This window comes from Chelonia mydas, chromosome 1 (assembly GCF_015237465.2).
Source record: "Chelonia mydas isolate rCheMyd1 chromosome 1, rCheMyd1.pri.v2, whole genome shotgun sequence".
In the NCBI taxonomy this organism is placed as follows: domain Eukaryota; kingdom Metazoa; phylum Chordata; order Testudines; family Cheloniidae; genus Chelonia; species Chelonia mydas.
Window position 1 is genome coordinate 341782757 of NC_057849.1, and position 25381 is coordinate 341808137.

Genomic DNA, 25381 nt, shown 5'->3' on the forward strand with positions numbered 1-25381 from the left:
TATAAAGTGCTGGGAGATCTGCTGACGGGAGGCGCCGGACAAGAGCGCGGTATTATTATTACCGGCTGGACTAGTCTGGCACCGGGCTTCCCCCGATGGCCACCGCTGAGCCTGAAAGCCTGTTGCTCCCCAGCAAGGTACGGCGCTGGCCGGGGAGAGGGGCCATCTCTTCCCAGCGCCCGCAGCGTCAGCCCATGGCCCTGTACGGCCCCGTCGGACCAGGCTGCCCCCCGCATGCGGGGTGGCCTCTGTCTGTGCGGGGCAGCTGGCCCCTCGAGAGGAGTTCGGGCCCTGGCACACGGTGTGACCCGGGCCCCCCCGCCTGAGGGGCGTTATTTACACAGAGGTTTCGGGGCCACGATCGCCCCTCCTCCCCTCAGCCCCGCGGTGACGCAGAGCCCGGGGGTCCGGGGGGGGGGCCTTGCCACTGCTACGCTCCCCACTCCGCTGCAGAGTGACGTCACCCCAGGGCGAGGTCGCCATGACGTCAGCATGACATCACAAATCCGGGTGACGCCAGCGCGACATCGCGATGACATCACGGCGTGTGACCTGCGGGCGGGGCAGCCGCCGCCCCAGCGTTACTGCCCCCGCGAAGGGTTGAACTGGACACGTGGCGGCGGCGGCAGGGGGAGAAGTAAACAAACTCCGGGCACGTTTTCGCTCGTCCCTTGGCCGCGTCCCGCCCCTCAGTGAGCCAGGACGAGTCTCATTGGAGGGGGCTGAGACCGCGCGCTCCCTGATTGGCGCGCGGCGGAGTCAGTCAGGCGGAGGCGGGGAGCGGGATCCCGGGAAGCCGGGGCGTCACGGGCGCAGGATTTTGGATTCGGGAAGCGGAGCTGCGGCGGCGGGCTCCGAACGCCGGCGGGACCAGAGTGAGGCTGGTTCGGCTCGGGCGGGGCTAGGGCCTGGGTTGAGGGTCTAGAGTGGGGGCGGGGCTAGGGCCTGGAAGGGTCCCCATTGTGGGCGGGGCTAGGGCTAGGGCCTGGCTTGAGGGTCTAGAGTGGGGGCGGGGCTAGGGCCTGGGATCAGGTCTGCACTGGGCGGCAGGGATAGGAGCTGGAATGGGAGGGGTATGCAGTGGGGGGCAGGGATCGGGGGGCAGGGATAGGGCCTGGAATGGGAGGGGTATGCACTGGGGGGCAGGGATCGGGGGGCAGGGATAGGGCCTGGAATGGGAGGGGTATGCACTGGGGGGCAGGGATAGGAGCTGGAATGGGAGGGGTATGCATTGGGGGGCAGGGATAGGAGCTGGAATGGGAGGGGTATGCACTGGGGGGCAGGGATCGGGCAGGGGGCAGGGATAGGGCCTGGAATGGGAGGGGTATGCACTGGGGGGCAGGGATCGGGCGGGGGGCGACAGGGGTAGGAGTTGGAATGGGAGGGGTATGCTCTGGGGGGCAGGGATCGGGGGGAGCAGGGATAGGGCCTGGAATGGGAGGGGTATGCACTGGGGGGCAGGGATCGGGCGGGGGGCGACAGGGATAGGATCTGGAATGGGAGGGGTATGCACTGGGGGGCAGGGATCGGGAGGGGGGGCGGCAGGGATAGGATCTGGAATGGGAGGGGTATGCACTGGGGGGCAGGGATAGGGCCTGGAATGGGAGGGGTATGCACTGGGGGGCAGGGATCGGGAGGGGGGGCGGCAGGGATAGGATCTGGAATGGGAGGGCTATGCACTGGGGGGCAGGGATCGGGGGGAGCAGGGATAGGGCCTGGAATGGGAGGGTTATGCACTGGGGGGCAGGGATCGGGGGGAGCAGGGATAGGGCCTGGAATGGGAGGGTTATGCACTGGGGGGCAGGGATCGGGGGGAGCAGGGATAGGATCTGGAATGGGAGGGGTATGCACTGGGGGGCAGGGATTGGGGTTGGGGCAGGGATTGGGCCTGGAATGGGAGCAGTATGCACTGGGGGGCAAGGGATTGAGGTGGAGGGGTCTGCATTGGGATAGGGCCTGGAATGGGAGGGGCTGCATTGGGGGCTGGGATCGGGTTGAGGGGGGTCTGCATTGAGGGTAGGGATAGGACCTGGGGGTGGGGTCTGCTTTAGGGACAGGGATTGGGGGCAGGAGGCATGTACAATAGATAACGCTTATAGGAGCCTTGGTGCTGCTTTGGAGAATTAATACCCGGGGTTTCTGAGGTCATGGCTGGGGAGGAGGTGGGGGGCTTTATTCATTGTTCATTGGGATCTTTAAGATTTTCAACCATTAAAGCAAAAGTGCTATGATTTGATTAAAATAATTAATTAAAATTAGTATTCCTGTCAATGAAGTATTTGCATTCCCCACTTTGACTTCTCTGTCCACTCTCCTTTTAAGAGAGAAACCATTTTTTTTTAATTGGAATATTTTTCAAAAGCATCTGATCTTGAAGAGCAAATAATTTGTTCTTCCTTAGACATTTGCTTCTGGTATGTTTTGGGGCAGCGAAGTGTTGGTTGTATAAGGCATCAGAAACCACAGGGGTCTTTGCTAAAGTTCTTAGTGGTGTGTAATAGCTCTGAGGGGGAGGAAGAAGTGAAGGAAAATGACTTGACCTTTTGATGCTAATGTAAACCAAAAGCACTTACTGGCTTCATAGATATCCTGGGTATGGTTTATGGTATGGGATCTCATTCTCTACTGTGTGATATAAAAAAGAACTAAAAACTGAAGCCAAGTGAGCAATGTGGCTTGGATGCTTTTACTGCAGCTGGAATCACTATTGCACATGGTCATTTTAGATTTTAACTCATAATTCTGTAACTGGAAGTTAGGTCATCTATCCTTGCCAGTCCCTGTTATCAAAATAGATGTGTTCTTGTGAATTTCTATTTACAGCCTAACATTTTAAAATTGCTCACAAGGTTTTCTAGTTTACTGCCAACAGTAAGGGTAAGAGCTACACTGCAAATATATCTGAGTAAGGGGCCCAGTTAACAGTTTGCAATTTTGAGTCTAGATAGAAGTTTCACAGGCCTAATGTCCTGGACATATCCAAAGCTTTAGCCCATTTGTGCAAAAGGCTTGAAGACTCATCTGCATTATAGGTTTTTTTCTGTTGTAACCAGATCCCTAGACTTAGGCCTGGTCTACACTGTAAACTTAGGTTGATCTAGCTATGTTGCTCAGAGGTGTGGAAAATTCACAGCCCTGAGAAATGGAGTTAACCTAAGCCCAGGTGTGGATGCCATGAGGTCAATGGAAGAATTCTTCTGTTGATCCAGGGGGCAGATTACTACAGCGTTGGCAAAACTCCTTCTGTCGCTATAGCAGCTGTCTACGCTACAGTGGCGTAGCCATTTCATACCGGAGGATATCCCAAAGTCCTGTACAGTGATGAATTAGACACCAGGAGTGAAGTTATTGTGTAAACTTTATAATTACCACATAGCGTTGAACATTGCAAAGTGTCTTGATGATGTATTTTACTGTACAGTATATCTTCAATGCTCTGTATAAATTTCTGCATAAGCTACTGAAAGAGAGTACGTTGGCTAAGATGTGGGGATCGTCCCATGGGGCTTTTATAAAATAACTGATCCCTAATGAACTGATTGTCGAAGTCTACCAAAGGCACAGCATGTCACCTGAAAATAAACATAAACTTAATTAAATTAACAGCCATGCAATTTTCTTTTCGTGTTGGTGACAGTGAGACCATTTAAACGAAAGCACCTTACAGCCAGTGACTGTGAAGCCTTCAGCCAGAGCAGAGAAGGCTCATCTTCCCTGACACAGCCTTTCAGTCAAAGACAGGCAAGCGGAGATCTAAACAGGGGCCTCTACCCTACATACAGGACCAAGAGACAACAAGAAGGTACAGTGTTTCCAAACAGGTTTAGAGCTGAGAGTGTACTGTTAATATTGACTCTGTGCAACAGTGGAATTTAACCCCAATTACTGTGAGCAGTTACTGAGGGAAGAGCAGTGGAGGAGGTCTAATTGAATGTCCACAATGAAAGAAGTTGATTGATCCATACTGTAATCACCCTTTGGTATAACTGTACTTAAGCAGCGGCCTAACTAAGCAATGGCGAGCAACTTAGGAGAGAGCTACCTTTACAGTCATGAGTCCTTTCTCCTCCCAAGGAGGGCAAGTCCCACACCAGGGCTGGGTTAAGTCTTGGTTTACACCAACTCCAAATGTCTTCTACCTTTTTCTTGCTTTGAAAAGCTGAGCTGCACTCACCAGCCTCGTTAGACCAGCCTGCTTGCTGCAAATGGCAGCCCTAATTGAGATACACTGCAGCATCTGCAGTTATGGAGATACTCTTGGATATTCATTATTTAATATGCATTCTCATTTAGTTAGTTCTCTAAGTGTTGGTTGTCTAATGTTCTGTAGCACCTTCCATTCAGGGATCTCCATGCACTTCACAGCATTAACTAACGAATCCTCACAACCTCTCTGTGAGGCAGGGAATTATTATGATACCCATTTTCCATACATGGGGTACAATTTTCAAAAGCGCCCAAGTCTCATTTTCAAAAGTGATTTAGGTGCTTGGGAGCCTGAGTAGTGGCTAAGTTGTGTTTGAAAGTGACACTTAGATTCCTAAGTCACTTAAACATTTTTGGAAATTTTCCTCAGGGGAACTGAGGTGAATTGACTTGCTCAGCATCGAAGAGAGAGTCTGTGGCTGAGTCAGGACTAGAACTCAGGGCTCCTGATTCTCTGTTCTATGCCTTAACTGCTGGATCATGTTTCATTTCCATTGTAGACTCTGAATACGTGTCTTCGGCCAAGTCATTTTTGAAAATTAGTAATTTTTGGATGCTTTACTTTTTGGGTGCTCAGCTCAGGCCCTTTAAGGCATGCCAACTTGGGCTTTCAGAATCACTAATTGCTTTTGAAAATCTTGGCCCCACTTGTTTTTCCAGCACTGCCTCTTGGTTAAACATTAGGAAGCACAAAATAATGGCTGTGAGTTGCAGACTAGGAAGAGTATGGAACTTGTGTGGACCAGTAATGATGTTTAATGTCGGCATAGGTACACGTTAATATCCAAACCAATAATATGATTGCTTAGGTGAGGTGCATCTCCAGGGGTTTGGCTAGTGTGGGTTGCTGTATTAGTGAAAGGACAGGCTCCTGAGAGTAGAGTTCATTGTAGACTTTCAGTTTCACTTCTGTGCTATAATCTTTTTGCCGTCAAATCAATGGGTGGCTGGTAATAAATTAGCTTTATTACTTTAAAAAAATGTTGATCTCTTTTCTTAAAATTTCAATAAGTATTTAAGGCCTGTTCCATTTAGGGTCAGGGTTCTCGCAACAAGTTTTTTGGTGGCCTCAGAGTGCGGCTACCAACTCTTGCTGGTGGCCACTCTAACAGTTTTTCCAAGCCGGAGCCCTGCCGCCTCGGGCTGAAGCCTGAAGTGGGAGCCCCGGGTTTGAAGCCCGAGCCCCGTCACCCCTGAGAAGGAAGGTCAGGAACTCATCAGCCGCTGGCGGAGCCCCAGGTTCCTCTGGTGCCGTGCACACCAGCGCCATGTGACTCCAGAGGCGCTGCCTGGAGCCCCTAAGGAGGCTGCAGGGCACTGAACCCTGCTGGCGGTGCCAGCAAACACCAAGGGAGCACATTCAGGAGCAAAAGCTGCAGGGTGGGACTGCCGCTTTGTCCCCCCAGTCTCTGCCCAGGAGGCTGTTGTGGCTGCAAAAAAAATCCTCCGGTGGCTGCATTTGAGTAATGTTGATTTAGGGGTTTATGCTACGATTTTCACATTAAGCTCGAAACAGTTTGCGGCTTCACTGTTGTTTCAACTTGTTTTCATATTCACTGGATTCTGAAAAGTAAACTGTAGCAGGAAGAGTTTTATGCTGATCTCAGAGGTTGACCACAGTAGTTTTATTTATCCTCCTATCTCTCTGCTTCCTTCCTTTGTCACCGTGTTTGTCCGTTCAGAGGAAATAATTAATGTGAAGTAGAAATTACAGCTTTCTTTCTATGTATTTATTTGTGTGTAAAGATCATGGGGAGGGGAGCAGTGAGGTGTTAGCATTTTGCCCTTTTGTTTTAAAGTCTCCTAGAGGCTTTCAGGCATTGGACACACACAGAGAAACACATTTTGCTTGTGTTCTTTCTTCTTGTCTTTGCTATAGGACAGGATCATCAGAGGAGCATCACTGATTACTTCAAAGTCATTCAGACGCAAACTACCAGTAACAAAGTGGCAAAAAGCAATGAAGTTAAGGAAGAGTCATTGGACGACTCCTTCATGGACGATGGGTTGGAGGATTACTGTGCCCTGCTTGGATATGATGGGGATGCTAAACCAGCTTCCGGGGGTCCTGCGGCCTCTAGAAAACGGCCTCTCTGCTCAGAAGGAGCTGGCAGTAATTATACAGAATATAGTAAATGTGGTGGGACTGATAAAAAGCCCACGATGGACAGTTCCCTCAAGTATTCTCCAGGACACACAGAAATCAGACAAGACCCTGATGTCATAGAAATTGATCCAATTCCTGATTCATATTTTGGGCTTCTAGGGACTTTATGCGGTAAAGAACCCCAAGGACACATTGACCAGCTGCCCAATGAAGTCCTGAGAATTATTTTTTCTTTCCTCCCTGTGACTGATCTCTATCTGAACCTGAGCTTGGTGTGTCATCGCTGGAGAGAGATTGTCAGTGATCCATTGGTGAGGGTGTTGTCTTACTGATTTAATTCAGATTCTTTTGCTGCCTATATCGTGTCCCATTCCTGCTTATGCACCAGGAACGTTTGCCCTGGTCTGCTTAGCTAAGTGACCTCTTTCTTTCTTCCTTTGAATCCACTTCTTCCACTTATCTGTCCCATCAGTAATCGCCATAACCTCCCTTACTTCACTCTTTTGTGAAGTCTTGTCTGTGAGGTGCCGAGTGTCTGCTAGGAGGTGACACTCCTCCCCCACCTCCCCACCTTCATCGGCCACCAGTTACATTTTTGAACCATTACCTTTGTGCTTTCTCTTATGTGGGTTCCACCTGCTTTGGAGGAGCTGCCTGTAAATGTCTGCAAGGCCATCCCACTGTCCTCCTTAAAACTGCCCTCTGCAGTGATCCCTACAAAAAACTCTCTGTTGTTAGCTCGTGCACTGTGACCACTGCCTATCTTGCTGAGCAGTATTGTCTCGCTGTTACTAGGCACCACTCCATCTGCCTGCATCCACCTGTCCTTGCTTACAGGTTGGCTGTTTGTTTTTGGAGACAGGGGACCATCTTCTAGTTCTTTGTATAGCATCAAGCACACTGGTGCCCTGATCCATGACTGCGGCTCCTATGCACAGTACAAATAATAAATAATGATGAACTTGTTGGGAGTTGTTTTAGATTTGGAGACCGTAAGAGATGATGAGCCCTTAGCAGTGTCTACCAAAACAGTCCCAAAGGGGAAGGTGGGAGGGCTCGTGGGGACAGGCTCCAGAGAGCCACAGGGTGTCAGAAGCACTATGTTTTCTAATCCTATTCAAAGTAGGTCTGAGTGACAGTGTTAAAAATGCTGATGGCCGATGGTACCTTGCCAGCATTGGGTGGTTAAGCCAGGGGTACCTATAGTGAGAAATTCTAGAGAAACAAGCCTTTTGTAGACAAGTCCTTAGACTACAAGGAGCAAGAATTTTCACTCTTTCCTCCTCCATCCCTCCTTTTTCTCCATCTTCTTTTTGCCCCATCATGAGCCACCTGCTTGTTTTTTATCGAGCTGCTGGGTTTTGCTAAACTGAAATTACATGTCTCCCCGAGGAGCAATGCTGCTGCTTGGTGCTTGTCAGAAGCCTATTTATACAGTGTTTTGGGTTGAAAGGTGCTGTTCAGATAGGGGCATTGATTTGCATTTTAGTTTATCCTGTGGAAAAAGCTGTACCATCAGTACCTCATGAAGGAGGCCCAGGCTCTGCTCACAGTTGAATGGATTCTGGATCGTTACAGTATAACCCAAGAGCAGGATCAGTGCGTGCTGGGGTTTATAAGGTGAGTCTGTTTCATCGTGTGATTTTACAGCTGTACGTCAGCAGATGGGGGAAGCAGCCCCGCAGTGCTTTGCCCTGTTTCCAGTCTGTTGCTGTAGGTTTGCCTCCATTTTATGCTGTGCTTTGCCAAGAAAGGTGATTAACTTCCTCTCACACATCTTGCTTTTCACATGATTGGGGTGTGCAGGGGAGAGGAGGAATTAGTTATGAGAAGTAAAACTGATCAATGGACCTTCTGGGCTAGGCAAAAAATGCCATCTTCGCTCTCCCCACTCCACCCAAAAATCTCCTGTTTCCATTTTCCCTTAATCAGATGCCTTAACCGTTCAAGTATTTATGCCATAAAAATATAACCTAGAGGTGATGCTCTAAATTTCCAAATCATTCCATTTTCTGGCTACTGTTATTTATTACGTGTATTACAGTAGTGCATAGGAACCCTAGTCACGGCCCAGTACCCCATTGTGCTGGGCGCTGTACAAACACAGAACAAAAAGACAGTTCCTGCCCCAAAGAGCTTGCAATCTAAGTATGAGGTAACAAATGGATACAGACAGACGGGGAAGCCAAGGAAACAATGAGTCAGGGTAGCTCGGCATGGTAGGTAGTGGCCTCAGCACACCAGGGGCCGAACCATTGTCAAGTGTTTTGTATGCAACGTGGCAAAGGAGAGTTTTAAGGAAGATAATGTGTTCGCTTTGCAGGTGCTTGCTGGGAGCTCCTCCCAAGTGTGAGGAGCAACATGGGAAAATATTAACAAGTGGGCAATGGAGGCTGGCAACAAGGCCGATCGGAGGTGAAAGTCACATCTAGATAGCAAATGAGAGATGATACGTAGGGTGGGGGATAGGTCATGAGGGCCCTTGAAAGCGAAGACTGATTGCTTGTGCTTGATGCCATCGAGAAGGGGGAGCCTGTGAAGGACTGCAAAGAGTGGGACGATGTGGTCAAAGCAACTGACTAAGAAAATGATCTCTGCGGCACCATTCTGAATGGGTGTGAGCAGAGCAAGACGGCATTTGTCAAGGCCAGAGGGGAGGATGTTGCAGTAATTGAGACGTGAGATGATGAGAGCCTGCCTGAGAATTTGAGCTGTGTGGATGTATAAGGCCGAGCGTAAGAGATGTTATCCCGAAAGAGTCTGTAAGAATTAAATACAGCCTGGGTCTGAAGATCTAGAGACAGGTCTGGGTGATAGGCACAATGGTGGTGTTGCACCAGCGAGGGCTGATTTTAAATCAGAACGATTTAAGTCCCCAATTTTAATCATGATTTAAACCAGCAAGCAGCACACACTGATTTTAAATCGATTTTAACCCTGTTTTGCATTTGTACTTTATTTTCCTTGGCTGATAATCATTAAACCACTAAATAGCCAACTGGACAGACACGCCAACCAATTGGATGTTACTATTTAGGGCTGGTCCAGAATCTTAAGGGTTAAAATGATTAAGCGCCCAATACTTAGTTAACAAATGGTAACCATTAAAACATGTTGATTGGCAACTAAATATAGCCTTCACGCTAAATTTGGTGCTTTTTTTTGCTAGTCTTGATACACTATATCTTATACACATTTATTTAAACAATTACATAGCTTACCTTAATATATATTCATTCTTAATTTTAAATTTTTTATTATGTTAGTAAATGGTGAATGATGCATCTCTTATTTATTAGATTGATATTTTACTTTTGATTTGCATCTCTCGCTGGATGGAAACCCAAATTCAATTAAAACAGCAATTTAATTTTTTAACCTTTAAATGTTCTGGGTACATAAGAAAAAAGTCCATCAAAACAAGTTTTGCATTTAAAACTAACTGATTTATTCAACAAAGGAAGTATGAACTGTAATTAGCTAATTGAATTGATTGTTTCTGGTCACCATGTCCTTCAAGATTTTGAAACTAGTAGATCTCATCCTCTCACACACACTTCTCATTAATAGGTTGGAAGAGGAAAACAAGCTTTCCTGCTTTTTTAACACCCACTGGTTTCTTAACTTTGAGTCAACCAGTCAGTGAACTGCACTAGTTGAATAAACAGATACGAAGAAAATATTCTCTCTTTGCACCTGTAGAAGAGGCTACTGTTGGTTTAGCATTTCAACAAACTCTGGTTCCAGGTGCTTAGCTGGTGACTTCCACTAGTTCAGTGGTTTGACTTTAACACTTGGCAGTGAACATTTTCTGCTTAATATTATATTTTGTATTTATTTTAAATGATTTTAATAGATTATAATAAATGTAGGCCTTAAATAGGTTGTCAATTTCAAATTTAATTTTACATTTTTTAATTAAAAAAACAAACAAACCAGTGTTTAATTTAAATAAATAAATTTGACTTTTTAAATTGTTTTTTAATAAATCATCAATTTTTATCCACTCTGTGTTGTCCCTAGTGATTGAGAAAAGAGGTACCAGGAAGGGAGTGGTAGGAAGAGTAAAAGCTCTGTTTTAGCTGTGCTGAGCTTTAGCTGATGTCTAGACATCCACAAGGAGATGTCAAAGAGAGAGGCCACGGTTTTAATGTGGACAAAAGGAGGCAGGACTGGAGTGGAGAGGTAGATCGGAGAGTCATCAGTATAGAGATGGTGTCTGAATTTGCATTTGTGGATGAGATTACCCAGAAATAAAATGTAGGGGGAGACAGACTGCTGTGGAACATCCACAGGAAGTTGGAGATGGGATGAGGAGAATCCTCTGAAGGACACACTGAAGGAACAATTGGAGGAGAAGAAAGAGAACCAGGAGAGGACAGTCACGGAAGTCAAGGGAAGACATGATTGCAAGATGAAGAGCATGGTCAATGGTATCCAAAGCAGCTGACAAGCAAAAAGGCTGAGGCTCAAGTACTGGTTTTGAGGTTTGTCTAGGAAGAGGTCTTAAGAGACTTTGGCAAGTGGTTTCAGTGGAGCGCCTGGGCCTGAAGCCAGATTGGAGAGGGTAGAGGAGACTCCAGACTGTGATTGTAAACTGTGTATTCAGTGAGGTTAGATATGAAAGGGAGAAGGAAGATGAGGTGGAAGTTGGAGAGGCAAATGGGATCAAAAGTAGTCCGATTTTTTTTAAGATGTGAGAGATTGGAAAACCCAATGCGTAAAAAAAGTTTATCTTTTCTCTGATCAGGGCACACTGGATTTCCACAGGCCTTCCTCATTACTAGCAGTAATAGCTGTGATCCTCACAGCCCCCTCTCATCTCCTTGCCCTATGCATTATCATTTATATTCCTGTAGCACCCACAGTATGCTACACGCTGTCTACGCATGCACGAAGACATGATCCCTGCCTTGAAGAGTTTACAATCCAGGGCCCTCATCCAGCAAAGTACTTAAGCACGTGCTTCACTTAACTTTTAATCCCTGGAAGTCAATGAGACTAGGAACTGGTCACGTGCTTAGGTGCCTTTCTGGATCGGAGCCAGAGTGTTCAACGCCTGGCAGGATCGAGCCCCTCTGGCTACATGCATACCGGAGGGCAGGCTTAATGGTACTGCAGATGACCTAACTTTCATTCCTTGACTTTGGGCACTTTCTGCACAGGTATATGGCCGCCTCCAACGCTGACCGGAGAATGGACCCTGATGCAGTTCTCAGGTGCTTGAAGCAGCACCATCTCTTTACCAAGGCAGAGAAATGCATCATCCAGAGACTGCCTGATTTAGAGGGCACTGCGGGGGTAGGTTAAACATTCCTTGGTGGGTTTTTTGGTCTTACGTTTTACTTTGTGGGTCATATCTGGAGCAATGGGCATAAAGGGTTTTCCTAAAGAAAAGCATTTGCCAGTGATAAATTGTTAGCATAAATAGGAAATGTTAAATAGTCGTGGGGAGGAAGGGGATTGGCTGAGGAAATTTGTTACTGATGCTATTAATACTCACAGGGATCTTTTCATAATGCCGGCCTCTCTCTCTCTTTCTCCCCTCCCCCAATGCCCTGACTAGACAAACTCTGTAGTCCTCTTGGTTCTCTCCATTCTTCTTTTTGCCATCACCCTCTCTAGGCTGTGAACGTGTGGGCTGTGATAGCAGCTATTGTGCTCTTCTCTGATGGCGTTCGTGACATCCAGAAGCTGATGGCGTGTCTTAGGAGACCCAGCTCTACCCTTTCAGTTCTGGACGTCACTGAGACATTATACTGTATGGCCACGCTGCTGAATGCAATGAGGGAGAAGGGCATCAATATAAGTAACAGGTGAGGAGGGGGAGATTTTCATATCTTAAAATGAAAATCTGCAGCTGGAATGCTTATTTATTGTGAGCACATCCTTGCCCCATTGAACTTAGTTCACAGCAGCTAAGTGTCCAGTATATTAGTAGTCCAGGGTGGTTTTTAAGTGCTGTTATTTTCAGAAAAGTGACTGTATACAACAAATACTTCCATACACAGCAGATCAACCACCTATGTGTATTTGGAGTCCTCGTTGCTTGTCCCAGTTGTGAAAGCAAGTTGTTGTTTCTACTCCTGTTAGCACAACAGAGTTAACCCAGCTATGAGAAGCAGTGAGTTTCTAAGGGAAGTTATGAGTTTCAATCAGCTATCATTGACTCACCATGTAGCCTCGGGCAAGTCACTTCACATCTCTACCTGCATTTTCTAATGACAGGTTTCAGAGTAGCAGCCGTGTTAGTCTATATCCGCAAAAAGAACAGGAGTCCTTGTGGCACCTTAGAGACGAACAAATTTATTTGAGTATAAGCTTTCTTGGGCCAGAGCCCACTTCATTGGATGCTTGCAGTGGAAAATACAGTAGGACGATTCTGTATACACAGAGAACGTGAAACAATGGGTGTTACCATACACACTGTAGCGAGAGTGATCAGTTAAGGTGAGTTATTACCAGCAGGAGAGGAAAAAAAACCTTTTGTAGTGATAATCAAGATGGGCCATTTCCAGCAGTTGACAAGAATGTGTGAGGAACAATGGGGGGGAGGGGAACCGCGGGGAAATAGTTTTACTTTGCGTCATGACCCATCCACTCCCAGTCTTTATTCAAGCCTAATTTAATGGTGTCCAGTTTGCAAATTAATTCCAGTTCAGCAGTCTCTCGTTGGAGTCTGTTTTTGAAGGGTTTTTTTGTTGTAATATTGTGACTTTTAGGTCTGTAATCGAGTGACCAGAGAGATTGAAGTGTTCTCCGTCTGGTTTTTGAATGTTATAATTCTTGACGTCTGATTTGTCTCCATTTATTCTTTTACGTAGAGACTGTCCGATATGGCCAACGTACATGGCAGAGGGGCATTGCTGGCACGTGATGGCATATATCACATTGGTAGATGTGCAGGTGAACGAGCCTCTGATAGTGTGGCTGATGTGATTAGGCCCTATGATGATGTCCCCTGAATAGATGTGTGGACATAATTGGCAACGGGCTTTGTTGCAAGGATAGGTTCCTAGGTTAGTGTTTTTGTTGTGTGGTGTGTGGTTGCTGGAGAGTATTTGCTTCAGGTAGGGGGGCTAAGGGTAAGCAAGGACTGGCCTGTCTCCCAAGATCTGTAAGAGTGATGGGTCGTCCTTCAGGATAGGTTGTAGATCCTTGATGATGCCCCCAACTAGAACCTCTCCAGCCTACTGTTCCTCACACGTTCTTGTCAACTGTTGGAAATGGCCCACCTTGATTATCACTACAAAAGGTTTTTTTTTCTCTCCTGCTAGTAATAGCTCACCTTACCTGATCACTCTTGTTACAGTGTGTATTGTAACACCCATTGTTTCATGTTCTCTGTGTATATAAAATCCACCTACTGTATTTTCCACTGCATGCATCCAATGAAGTGAGCTGTAGCTCACGAAAGCTTATGCTCAAATAAATTTGTTAGTCTCTAAGGTGCCACAAGTATTCCTGTTCTTTTTGTATTTTCTAATGCACTTCTGCGGGTTTCACAAGGATTAATTTGTTAATCAAAGCACTATGTAGACATAATGTAAAATGCTATCTGTGATTATTATTCCGAATGATCTGGATTCTCTTATAAATCCGATATCAGCAACAGGGTGATTAATTAGGTTTCAGTTGCAAAATATTTTATTTTGCATGACCCATGAGAAGGAAAGGACCCAGCTTGATTCTCCGATCCTAGGTTATGTTTGTGGAGTGGATGGTTATAAAGATAATCTTTTTACAAGGTGGGCCAACTTGCTCTTGGGTCCATGAGGGGCAGTAAATAAGGAGCCCCTCCATGCCACTTTTACAGTCACTTTTCAGACTATAACAGCACTTTAAATGATAATGTTGTCTCCCTGTTTAGACTCATTGAATGTTTGTGGCCTGTCTTGCTTTTCTATTTGTGTAAGCGATGGCTGTCTGCACATCTGATGAAAATCTTGGGTACGCTAATATCCCAAATGCTGCCCACTTAGGACACTTCTATAGTGATGGGAAATCTCTGATCCGTCCACTGAAACAGGAAGGATCTTGATTGGCTGTTTTCCTCAGCACCTTCAGCTCTTTATTGCCGGGGGCACTATGTTATCTTTCCACGTGCAGTTTTACTCATCTCAGAAACAAATTTGAAGTCCTCTGGTCCAGTCTGGCACCTTATTGGATAAGTCAGCTAGTGAGCTCTCCAAATATTGCTTTATGGGCAGCATAAACGGCTTCTGGGGTCTTTTGTAGGGGCAGAGGGAGGTAACTGACGTTTAACTGAGCATTGTTAAAGATCCTCTTACATTAGATTTGTTATCTGTCTTTATATTTTCTGTTAGGTTTCACTACAGTATTTTCTACTGCTTGTATTTGATGGAGAACTCTTGCCCTGTTACTAAGACGACAAAGCTGGAAACACCCAGTTCAGACTGTGGAAGAGGCGCTTGGCCCAGGTACTGCTCATGTATTTAATCTAAATGAGAGGGCCAAATACACAGATCCCTGTAAAGTCCTGGAGACTGAGCAAACACTTCACAGAAAGGGCTAGTTTACAGAGTCTCATTCTCACTGACGTCTGTCCGAGTAGCTTCTTTGTCTCATTGGAGTGTCATTAATCTGCCACAGAGGGAAAGCAGAATCAGACCCATAAGCTATAAAAATTCAACGTGTCTTATTTTCTTACTAAAATGAGGGGTTTTTACTCATTACAATGACCGCAGTTGGTAAGAAGCATCTGTTAAACACAGTTATATGCCTATAACGTGACTACTGCTGGCTAAAATGACTGTTATCACCCCAAGTTCCTAGGGAAGACTCCTGTCCCCTCCCTATCCATGGGGATGTTTTGGGGGATGAAGGGAGCGTGGCTGGTCAAATTTAAGCTTGATGGTCCCTTTTAGAAAAGCTTGTTTGTTTTGTGTGTGTGGCGCCTAGCACAATGGGGCCTCAACCCCTCATGTTGCTACCACAAAGGAAATAATTTTAATAAATGCATGCTTACTACCATTGCCTGCTTATTCAGGAGAGGCAGTGAGGCAAACCAGCCATCAGACGTTTGCTGGCATATCTCTTGTCCACACAAACTCCATCCTGTCATCTGTATTGATACAAGTTGCTGAAAGCTTGCTACTTAAAGGAGAGATTGTCCAGTGGTTAGAGCACTCGCCTGGGCCTTTTGGAATTCAGATTCAATTCCTGCTCTGCCACAAACATCCTTTGTGACCCCGGGCAAGCCACTTAGCCTCTCTGTTCCTCAGTTCCTCATCTGTAAAATGGAGATAGTGGCACTGCCCTACCTCACAGGTGAGGTGATGGGAATTCCTTAGATACTTTGAACATGTGGGATTCGACCCTCTTGTTTCCCAGCCCTTAGTTCCAGCCCCTCACCCAGAAATCTTAGTTTAACTATGGTTCTTTCACAGTTGTAGTCAGTAGAAAGGGAGTTTTCTGAGAACAGTCATTTGTTAACAAAGGGCTTTGGAAGAATCAGGAGGATATTCCTAGATGGAGGAATTTTCTCTTGGTATCTCACGCCAACTTTCTGGAAAAGGGTAGTTTGCTGTGTAGGTTTATTACAATTAATTATATTTTTATTTATAAAAACAACACTGAAATACTGAATTGCTTTATAAATGTTAATTAAACCTCACAGCTTCTCTGTGAGATAAAGGATAACGATCCCCCATGCTACAGCTGGGGAACTGAGATGAAGCACAGAGAGGTTAAAGGTAGGGTGACCAGATAGCAACTGTGAAAAAATGGGACAGGGAGTGAGGGGTAATAGGCGCCTATGTAAGAAAAAGTTCCAAAAAACGGGACTGTCCCTTTAAAAACGGGACATCTGGTCACACTACTTAAAGGTCAAATGTTGAAAAGAGCCCAAGTTCTATTTTCAGATGCGACTCAGAAGACTAAGTCCCACTGAATTTTTTCAGTGAGATTTAGGAGCTGAATTCATTTCTGGAAATGGGACTTAGCACCTGAATGACTTAGGTTTAAAGGCTCCCAAGTGACCTTATGCAAGGTCACACCCGTTCGTTCTCCCATCTGCAGTCATGTTGCTTTTTTTCTCTCCAATATCTGCCCATTCTACATGGTCCCCACTGCTACAACCCTCCTTCTGGCCCTTGTTATCTCTGGCCTTATATGACTGGAGCCTTTTCCTGTCTGACTTGACTGCCCCTTGTCTCTCCCCAGTCCAGCCTCTCCAGTAGGAGGGGTTGCAATTCCATGCTCAGGCATGTCGTTGCTATAAGTTCCTCGTCGGTTGTGTATTTTAACACAGAAAAATAATTGTTTTGTTCTTATTTTATTTCTTAGTAATAAGCTTGACATAAAACTAACCCATGAACAGCAAAGGATCCTAAACCACACAATCTTGCCTGGTCAAGTAGTGAAAATTATGGCATTTGCAGGTAAGAAAGCTGACTGCGAAACAAGCTGCAGGGACGCTTTATCCAAAAAAAGAAATTGGCTTATTAGACAATTAAGCAAACTCCAGTTCTGATGTGTTTTTTCCTTTGTTGGAGCTGAGGAGGTACACATGGCAAACACTGCTTACAGCTAACAAAAATGAATCAAGAGGTAGATTTTTGTGTAGAAATCAAATACCTATATAAACATGTAGGCAGGAAATAAGCAGCTTTTTAGAATACTCGTACACAACTCTAGCTCCTCCTACAAGTGGAATAAAAGAGGGTGTCTTATAATAACACAAAAAAGAAATTAAGTGCAGTAAATTTTAAAAGAAAATAAATTTTTGACCTCACTCTTAGTAGCAGTATTGCAGTAGTGCCAGCTTTGGATTAGGGCTCCCTGGTGCTAGGCACTATAGAAACAGGTAAATAAGGCAGCCCCTGTCCTGGAGAGTACACAGACCAGGATAATATGGTGCAACAGGTAGAAATAATAGAAAAGGGGTGGGGGAGAGTGACGAACACATTACACATTGTGAAATGTTACGTCCTGAGGTCGCCCCCTTGGGGTGAGAGTGGGCACTTTGCTTACATCATGCATAGTTCTCTAAGTAGCTGCAAACCTCTGATCTGGGTCTGGGGGACAGTCCTTCAGCTGTGCCTTTTAGTGAATCCATCCCCCTTTGGGGGATAGAAAGTAGTCCCAACAACGGGAAAATACTTCCATAGCCCTTTTCCTTGAGCAAGGGAGAGGAAAGTAATCTGTCAGGCCCCACAGGCAGTCGAGGTTCCCACTCTTCAGTGCAAGTAAAGGCTGGGGCTTAATCTGGGAGCAGGGCTTCAAAACAGAAAAACAGATTGGCCCGTCTTCTTCCTTAGAAGGCCAAGGCAGGCAGCGTTTGCAAGACACCGGATCCCAGTCTGGGGCCCCTGGCTCTACTTGCTTCTGAGTGTCGCCTCAACTGCATGAGGTCCTCCCTTTTGAGCGCCTGCCTCCAAGCCTGACTTGCCATGTGAGTTTGGTCTGATAGTGACCACAGGAGTTCCTTAGCCCCTGACTGGCTGGTGGGGTGTCATCTGTTCCATCACACCCACACAAGACAGTAAACTCAACTTGCCACCTGTCTAGACAACTGGTGCAATTCATTTTCCCAGAATGTCCTCATGTCAGATAGGTTGGCTGGAGTGTTTTAAAAGTACTGCATGATTTTATAACTGTTCATAACACTTGTGGCTACAGGTTGAGATTTCCAAAGGGGACTTAGCCATGCATCTCCCATTAATTGCAGTGGAGGTTGGTTGGCTAAACCCTTTAGTTGACTTGGAAAATCTTAACCACATTGTGCAGACTAGGCTAATGATATAGGGGTGATGAAGAGCCTGATGGGCGAGAAGTGCTGGGAATACAGGTAGGATTCTGACACAAGGACACCTTTCCTTCTTTTGTTCTTCAGGTACGGGAAAGACCTCGACTTTGATCAAGTATGCAGAGAAGTTTCCCCATCTCAGCTTTCTGTATGTGGCATTTAACAAGGCCATCGTGGAGAACGGAAAGAGTGTCTTCCCCCCTAACGTTATGTGCAAGACTTTCCATTCGTTAGCGTACGCGAGTGTCGGCAAAAAGTAAGTTGCGATCTTCTCATTTTCCTGTTCATAGAGCAGGATGGGGCAAAGTGTGCTGTTCAGAATGTCAGCGTGTAGGCCCCAGCCAGCGCTTTACCTCTGTGGTCAGCAGAGAAACTAAGGATGCATCAGCCTTGGAGCTGTCGGATGGTTCTTCTACATCAGTCGAGGGCAGTGCGTGGGGGAAGTTTGCACTGCTGCCTCCTTGATAGTGTCACACTTCGAAGGGCACTAAATTGGCATAGAAATCTTTAAGGTATTTTAAAAGAGTGAATAAAAGAAATGGCCGTGGGCATCTTGCAGGGAATTTTGCAAAACATCCTATTTGAATTGCCTTTCTGTTTATGGGCATCACTTTTTATATTTCTTTTTCATTGTTTTGTGGTGGTAAAAGAAAAAAAAAATGTCCCTTTCGTTGCTCCCTTATGAGATTTAAAGAAGACCTGTGAGGGGTTTTTTGTTTTTCCTTGGTTTTTTTACGCTAGAAATTTGTGTATAGTCTTTCCTGTCTCTTCTTGGATGAGCCTATCAATGACTGGATTGCTGGTAGGATTAAAACACTAGAGAAACCATATAATCAGACTTCCTTATGTCCCTTTGGCCACATCCTCAAAATTAAACATGTGCTTTCCTGAATTGGCTTTTGATGCCTTGTCTATATTAAAAGTCGCAGCAGTTTAAAATCACACCGCTATTTTAAACTGATTTAGTTAAAGCAATGCAAAGTCCTGTGTGGACACACTCTTAATGCTGTTTAAACCTGGCATACATTGAGTTAGCTTTAACCCACACAGTTTTGCACAGGTTTAACTAAATCAGTTTTAAACTGGTTTAAAGATAAACGAGAGCAACTTGGAATATAGACAAGGCGTGAGCTGGGAGAGGATTTTTTCTTTTGTTCATAGAATCATAGAATATCAGGGTTGGAAGGGACCCCAGAAGGTCATCTAGTCCAACCCCCTGCTCGAAGCAGGACCAAGTCCCAGTTAAATCATCCCAGCCAGGGCTGTGTCAAGCCTGACCTTAAAAACCTCTAAGGAAGGAGATTCCACCACCTCCCTAGGCAACGCATTCCAGTGTTTCACCACCCTCTTAGTGAAAAAGTTTTTCCTAATATCCAATCTAAACCTCCCCCATTGCAACTTGAGACCATTACTCCTCGTTCTGTCATCTGCTACCATTGAGAACAGTCTAGAGCCATCCTCTTTGGAACCCCCTTTCAGGTAGTTGAAAGCAGCTATCAAATCCCCCCTCATTCTTCTCTTCTGCAGACTAAACAATCCCAGCTCCCTCAGCCTCTCCTCATAAGTCATGTGCTCTAGACCCCTAATCATTTTTGTTGCCCTTCGCTGGACTCTCTCCAATTTATCCACATCCTTCTTGTAGTGTGGGGCCCAAAACTGGACACAGTACTCCAGATGAGGCCTCACCAGTGTCGAATAGAGGGGAACGATCACGTCCCTCGATCTGCTGGCAATGCCCCTACATATACATCCCAAAATGCCATTGGCCTTCTTGGCAACAAGGGCACACTGCTGACTCATATCCAGCTTCTCGTCCACTGTCACCCCTAGGTCCTTTTCCGCAGAACTGCTGCCTAGCCATTCGGTCCCTAGTCTGTAGCGGTGCATTGGATTCTTCCATCCTAAGTGCAGGACCCTGCACTTATCCTTATTAAACCTCATCAGATTTCTTTTGGCCCAATCCTCCAATTTGTCTAGGTCCTTCTGTATCCTATCCCTCCCCTCCAGCGTATCTACCACTCCTCCCAGTTTAGTATCATCCGCAAATTTGCTGAGAGTGCAATCCACACCATCCTCCAGATCATTTATGAAGATATTGAACAAAACCGGCCCCAGGACCGACCCCTGGGGCACTCCACTTGACACCGGCTGCCAACTAGACATGGAGCCATTGATCACTACCCGTTGAGCCCGACAATCTAGCCAGCTTTCTACCCACCGTATAGTGCATTCATCCAGCCCATACTTCCTTAACTTGCTGACAAGAATACTGTGGGAGACCGTGTCAAAAGCTTTGCTAAAGTCAAGAAACAATACATCCACTGCTTTCCCTTCATCCACAGAACCAGTAATCTCATCATAAAAGGCGATTAGATTAGTCAGGCATGACCTTCCCTTGGTGAATCCATGCTGACTGTTCCTGATCACTTTCCTCTCATGTAAGTGCTTCAGGATTGATTCTTTGAGGACCTGCTCCATGATTTTTCCAGGGACTGAGGTGAGGCTGACTGGCCTGTAGTTCCCAGGATCCTCCTTCTTCCCTTTTTTAAAGATTGGCACTACATTAGCCTTTTTCCAGTCATCCGGGACTTCCCCCGTTCGCCACGAGTTTTCAAAGATAATGGCCAAGGGCTCTGCAATCACAGCCGCCAACTCCTTCAGCACTCTCGGATGCAACTCGTCCGGCCCCATGGACTTGTGCACGTCCAGCTTTTCTAAATAGTCCCTAACCACCTCTATCTCCACAGAGGGCTGGCCATCTCTTCCCCATTCTGTGATGCCCAGCGCAGCAGTCTGGGAGCTGACCTTGTTAGTGAAAACAGAGGCAAAAAAAGCATTGAGTACATTAGCTTTTTCCACATCCTCTGTCACTAGGTTGCCTCCCTCATTCAGTAAGGGGCCCACACTTTCCTTGGCTTTCTTCTTGTTGCCAACATACCTGAAGAAACCCTTCTTGTTACTCTTGACATCTCTTGCTAGCTGCAGCTCCAGGTGCGATTTGGCCCTCCTGATATCTTTCCTACATGCCCGAGCAATATTTTTATACTCTTCCCTGGTCATATGTCCAACCTTCCACTTCTTGTAAGCTTCTTTTTTATGTTTAAGATCCGCTAGGATTTCACCATTAAGCCAAGCTGGTCGCCTGCCATATTTACTATTCTTTCGACTCATCGGGATGGTTTGTCCCTGTAACCTCAACAGGGATTCCTTGAAATACAGCCAGCTCTCCTGGACTCCCTTCCCCTTCATGTTAGTCCCCCAGGGGATCCTGGCCATCTGTTCCCTGAGGGAGTCGAAGTCTGCTTTCCTGAAGTCCAGGGTCCATATCCTGCTGCTTACCTTTCTTCCCTGCGTCAGGATCCTGAACTCAACCAACTCATGGTCACTGCCTCCCAGATTCCCATCCACTTTTGCTTCCCCCACTAATTCTACCCGGTTTGTGAGCAGCAGGTCAAGAAAAGCGCCCCCCCTAGTTGGCTCCCCTAGCACTTGCACCAGGAAATTGTCCCCTACGCTTTCCAAAAACTTCCTGGATTGTCTATGCACCGCTGTATTGCTCTCCCAGCAGATATCAGGAAAATTAAAGACTGTTGAGACTGTTTAAAGTCTTTTTGCTGTTTGTTAAAACCTGTTTAACCCAAAGGCCTCAATAAACAATTGGAAAGAAAACCTCTTTTGTTAAAAATTCAGCATCTTCCACTCCTTCACTAAAGGGCTGTGTGGGTGCCAAATCAACATATCCAGGTCCTCCATAAAGACCTTCAGAAAAACGTGGAAGACCAGAATTGACAGCCCTGGTATTTCTAAGGTAAAAGGTGTGGAAGAAAAAGAGCCCTTCTTTTGAAATAGCCTTTCAGGACTTCTTAGATATCAGGAAGAAGCAAACAAGGGCTGGCATGCAATTTTCAACCCCTTACATGTCACCTTTAAACCAGTTTGCAACCAGCAGTTTTTGAATTCATTCATATAGGATAGCCCAGTAGTGGTGATGCTAGGCTGGGATTCCGGAGACGTGAGTTAAATTCCCTGCCCTGCCACAAATTCCCTATGTGACTGTGGGCAAGTCACTTAGCCACTCTGTGCGCCTCAGTTTTCCCCATCTGTAAAATGCGGATAACAGAACTTCCCTATGTCATAGGGCTGTAGTGTGGGTAGATACATTAAGGATTGTGAGGTTCCCAGATCTGTGGTAGTGTGGGAGGGCCATATAAATACCTTAGGTAGCTCCTCTTTGCTCCTTTCAGTATTAGTAATAGAAGGAACGGCTACGTCACTTCTCTGATAAGTTTTCTTGCAAACTAATAACGTGTTGGGTTTTTTTGTCTGTGGCACAGCTATAAAGAAAAAGGCAAACTAAATTTTTCCAACCTGTCACCCTACACGATCAGCTTCATCCTCAAACACCGCACGGGACAATCTGTCTTCGTAAGAGCAAAGACAGTATCTCAGACGCTTGGAAGTTTTTTTGCTTCTTCAGATGAATTCATATCAGTGGAGCACACCCCCATATGGTGCAAAAATACACACGGAGCGAGGGTCCTAGTCTGTGAAGAAGAGAAGCAAGTGAGTATTGATGGAGAGGCAAGAGTCCAGCTGGGAAGGAGTAGAACATGTGCATCGAAGCAGACTCCAGTGATACAGTGGTCCTTATGATTCAGCAGTCGGAAATTACCAATCAAATGCATTTTTCTTGTTTCCCGTGGGTTGGTCTATGAAAAAGGACTATGTCCTCCTTGTGTGATCCTCTAGAAGCAGATGACACAAGAAACTCATCGTAGCTCTGATCCAATGTCTTTTGAAGTCATTGGGACACTTTTCCAGTGGGTTTAGACCAGACTCAATATACGTATGAGGAACAGAGAGAGAAACTTGAGATCCCATGTATTTCTGCTAATATTTGGAAGGCATTCCAGTACTACAGTGTTGACAGCGGTATAAAAATAACTAGATAGATTTAAGAGGGCCAGTTCTGGCTTAAGAATACAGTTCATTTCCTCAAAAAGAAAAGGAGGGCTTGTGGCACCTTAGAGACTAACAAATTTATTTGAGCATAAGCTTTCGTTGGCTACAGCTCACTTCATCGGATGCATGCAGTGGAAAGTGCAGTAGGGGGATTTTATATACACAGAGAACATGAAACAATGGGTGTTACCAAACACTGTAAAAAGAGTGATCAGTTAAGGTGAGCTATTACCAGCAGGAGAGAAAAAAAACATTTTGTAGTGATAATCAAGGTGAGCCATTTCCAGCAGTTGACAAGAACATATGAGGAACGGGGGGGAACCCGGGGAAATAGTTTTACTTTGCGTCATGACACATAAACTCCCAGTCTTTATTCAAGCCTAATTTAATGGTGTCCAGTTTGCAAATTAATTCAATTCAGCAGTCTCTTGCTGGAGTCTGTTTCTGAAGTTTTTTTGTTGTAATATTACCACTTTTAGGTCTGTAATCGAGTGACCAGAGGGATTGAAGTGTTCTCCGACTGGTTTTTTAATGTTATAATGCTTGACGTCTGATTTGTGTCGATTTATTCTTTTATGTAGAGACTGTCCAGTTTGGCCAACGTACATGGCAGAGGGGTATTGCTGGCACACGATGGCATATATCACATTGGTAGATGTGCAGGTGAACGAGCCTCTGATAGTGTGGTTGATGTGATTAGGCCCTATGATGGTGTCCCCTGAATAGATATGTGGACACAAAACGGGCTTTGTTGCAAGGATAGGTTCCTGGGTTAGTGTTTTCGTTGTGTGGTTGCTGGTGAGGATTTGTTTCAGGCTGGGGGCCTGTCTGTAAGGAAGGACTAGCCGGCCTGCCTCCCAAGATCTGTGATGGGTCGTCCTTCAGGATAGGTTGTAAATCCTTGATGATTCGCTGGAGAGGTTTTAGTTGGGGGCTGAAGGTGACTGGGAGTGGATGTGTCATTACATAAAATAAAACTATTTCCCCATAGTTTTCCCCTCCTTTCCCCCACATTGTTCCTCACATGTTCTTGTCAACTGCTGGAAATGGCCCACCTTGATTATCACTACAAAAGGTTTTTTTTCTCTCTTGCTGGTAATAGCTCACCTTACCTGATCACTCTTGTTACAGTGTGTATTGTAACACCCATTGTTTCATGTTCTCTGTGTATATAAAATCCCCCTACTGTATTTTCCACTACATGCATCTGATGAAGTGAGCTGTAGCTCACGAAAGCTTATGCTCAAATAAATTTGTTAGTCTCTAAGGAGCCACAAGTACTCCTTTTCTTTTGGCGGATACAAACTAACACGGCTGCTACTCTGAAACAGTTCATTTCCTGTGTCTAACAAGTAACTGTATGGCTGAACAAAACTTTGGCAGTAGCTAGTTGTTTGGCTGGGATTTTTTATTTGAGTTTTGTGTCTTAACCCATCCATACATTGTTGTTAAAATCACGTCATGTTAACATTTAGGAAGATTTATTTAGAACATTCATTTAGGAAGATAAATAAACATTTAGGTTTATTTTTAACCAGGGTTTTGGTTTTTATTTTTGTTTTTTTTAATATTTTGAATGCCTGTAATGATCACTTAACATGTTCATTTCTTCAAATACGTAATTTTTGATTTAGTCATCCAAGTATCATAATGGAGATTCATTTCTAGAGGCCAAAACTCTGTCAGTTGATAAAATGAATTTTCGCAAGGACTTAAGTTCTTCAAGTTATTTCCTGCAAAGCACTATTTTTAACCCTCAAGAAATGGGGTCTGGAAATGAGATAATGAGTCTTCCACTTCTAGATCACCATTTCAAATCCACCTCAGGTCAGAATTGGCTGACTGGAATTCATTTCACAGAGGCTACTAAATGACTGCATGCTGAGAATTAAATACTGGACTCAATCCAGTTCCCAGTGACAAGTGCTGGCATATTAATTTAGCTGATATATCTAAGCCCAAAAAGTTAACGGTGCCGACATGACTCTGTCACTATCCAACATTAAACAGTGTTAGACAAGGTCTGGAGTTGGATATACAGACCCCTCGATTTGTTTCATGGCAAACACACAAAGGGCTGGTCTACGTTACAAAGTTAGGTTAGCTTAACTACGTTGTTCAGGGCTGTGAAAAATTTCATGCCCTGTGCGATGTAATTAAGCCGACCTAAATCCCAGTGTAGACACCTCTAGGTTGGTGGAAAAACTTTTCCTTGACCTGCCTATAGCCTCTTGAAGAGATGGATTTATTATAGTGACAGAAGAACCCTTTCCATCAGTGTAGTGTCTATGTTACTGTAGTGTTCCTACTGTAGACATACTTTAAGAATATGATGC

General features: G+C 45.3%; 1 protein-coding gene across 4 annotated transcripts in view; it reads left to right on the forward strand.

Moving 5' to 3' along the window:
• Positions 1 to 648: 648 nt before the first annotated feature.
• Positions 649 to 25381, forward strand: part of FBH1 (F-box DNA helicase 1) — a 45418-nt gene continuing 20685 nt past the window's right edge. The window contains exons 1-10 of one of the 4 annotated variants that reach the window (XM_037889399.1): positions 649 to 875; positions 3638 to 3802; positions 6086 to 6624; positions 7803 to 7933; positions 11479 to 11614; positions 11939 to 12129; positions 14641 to 14754; positions 16622 to 16716; positions 18171 to 18339; positions 22418 to 22646. In XM_037889399.1, the coding sequence (XP_037745327.1) occupies position 875; positions 3638 to 3802; positions 6086 to 6624; positions 7803 to 7933; positions 11479 to 11614; positions 11939 to 12129; positions 14641 to 14754; positions 16622 to 16716; positions 18171 to 18339; positions 22418 to 22646 (1770 nt within the window). In that variant the 5' untranslated portion in view covers positions 649 to 874. Of the gene's footprint in view, positions 876 to 2132; positions 2415 to 2446; positions 2606 to 3637; positions 3803 to 6085; positions 6625 to 7802; positions 7934 to 11478; positions 11615 to 11938; positions 12130 to 14640; positions 14755 to 16621; positions 16717 to 18170; positions 18340 to 22417; positions 22647 to 25381 lie in introns of those variants that run through there. The other 3 variants (XM_043521097.1, XM_043521101.1, XM_027818326.3) reach the window with 3 other exon arrangements.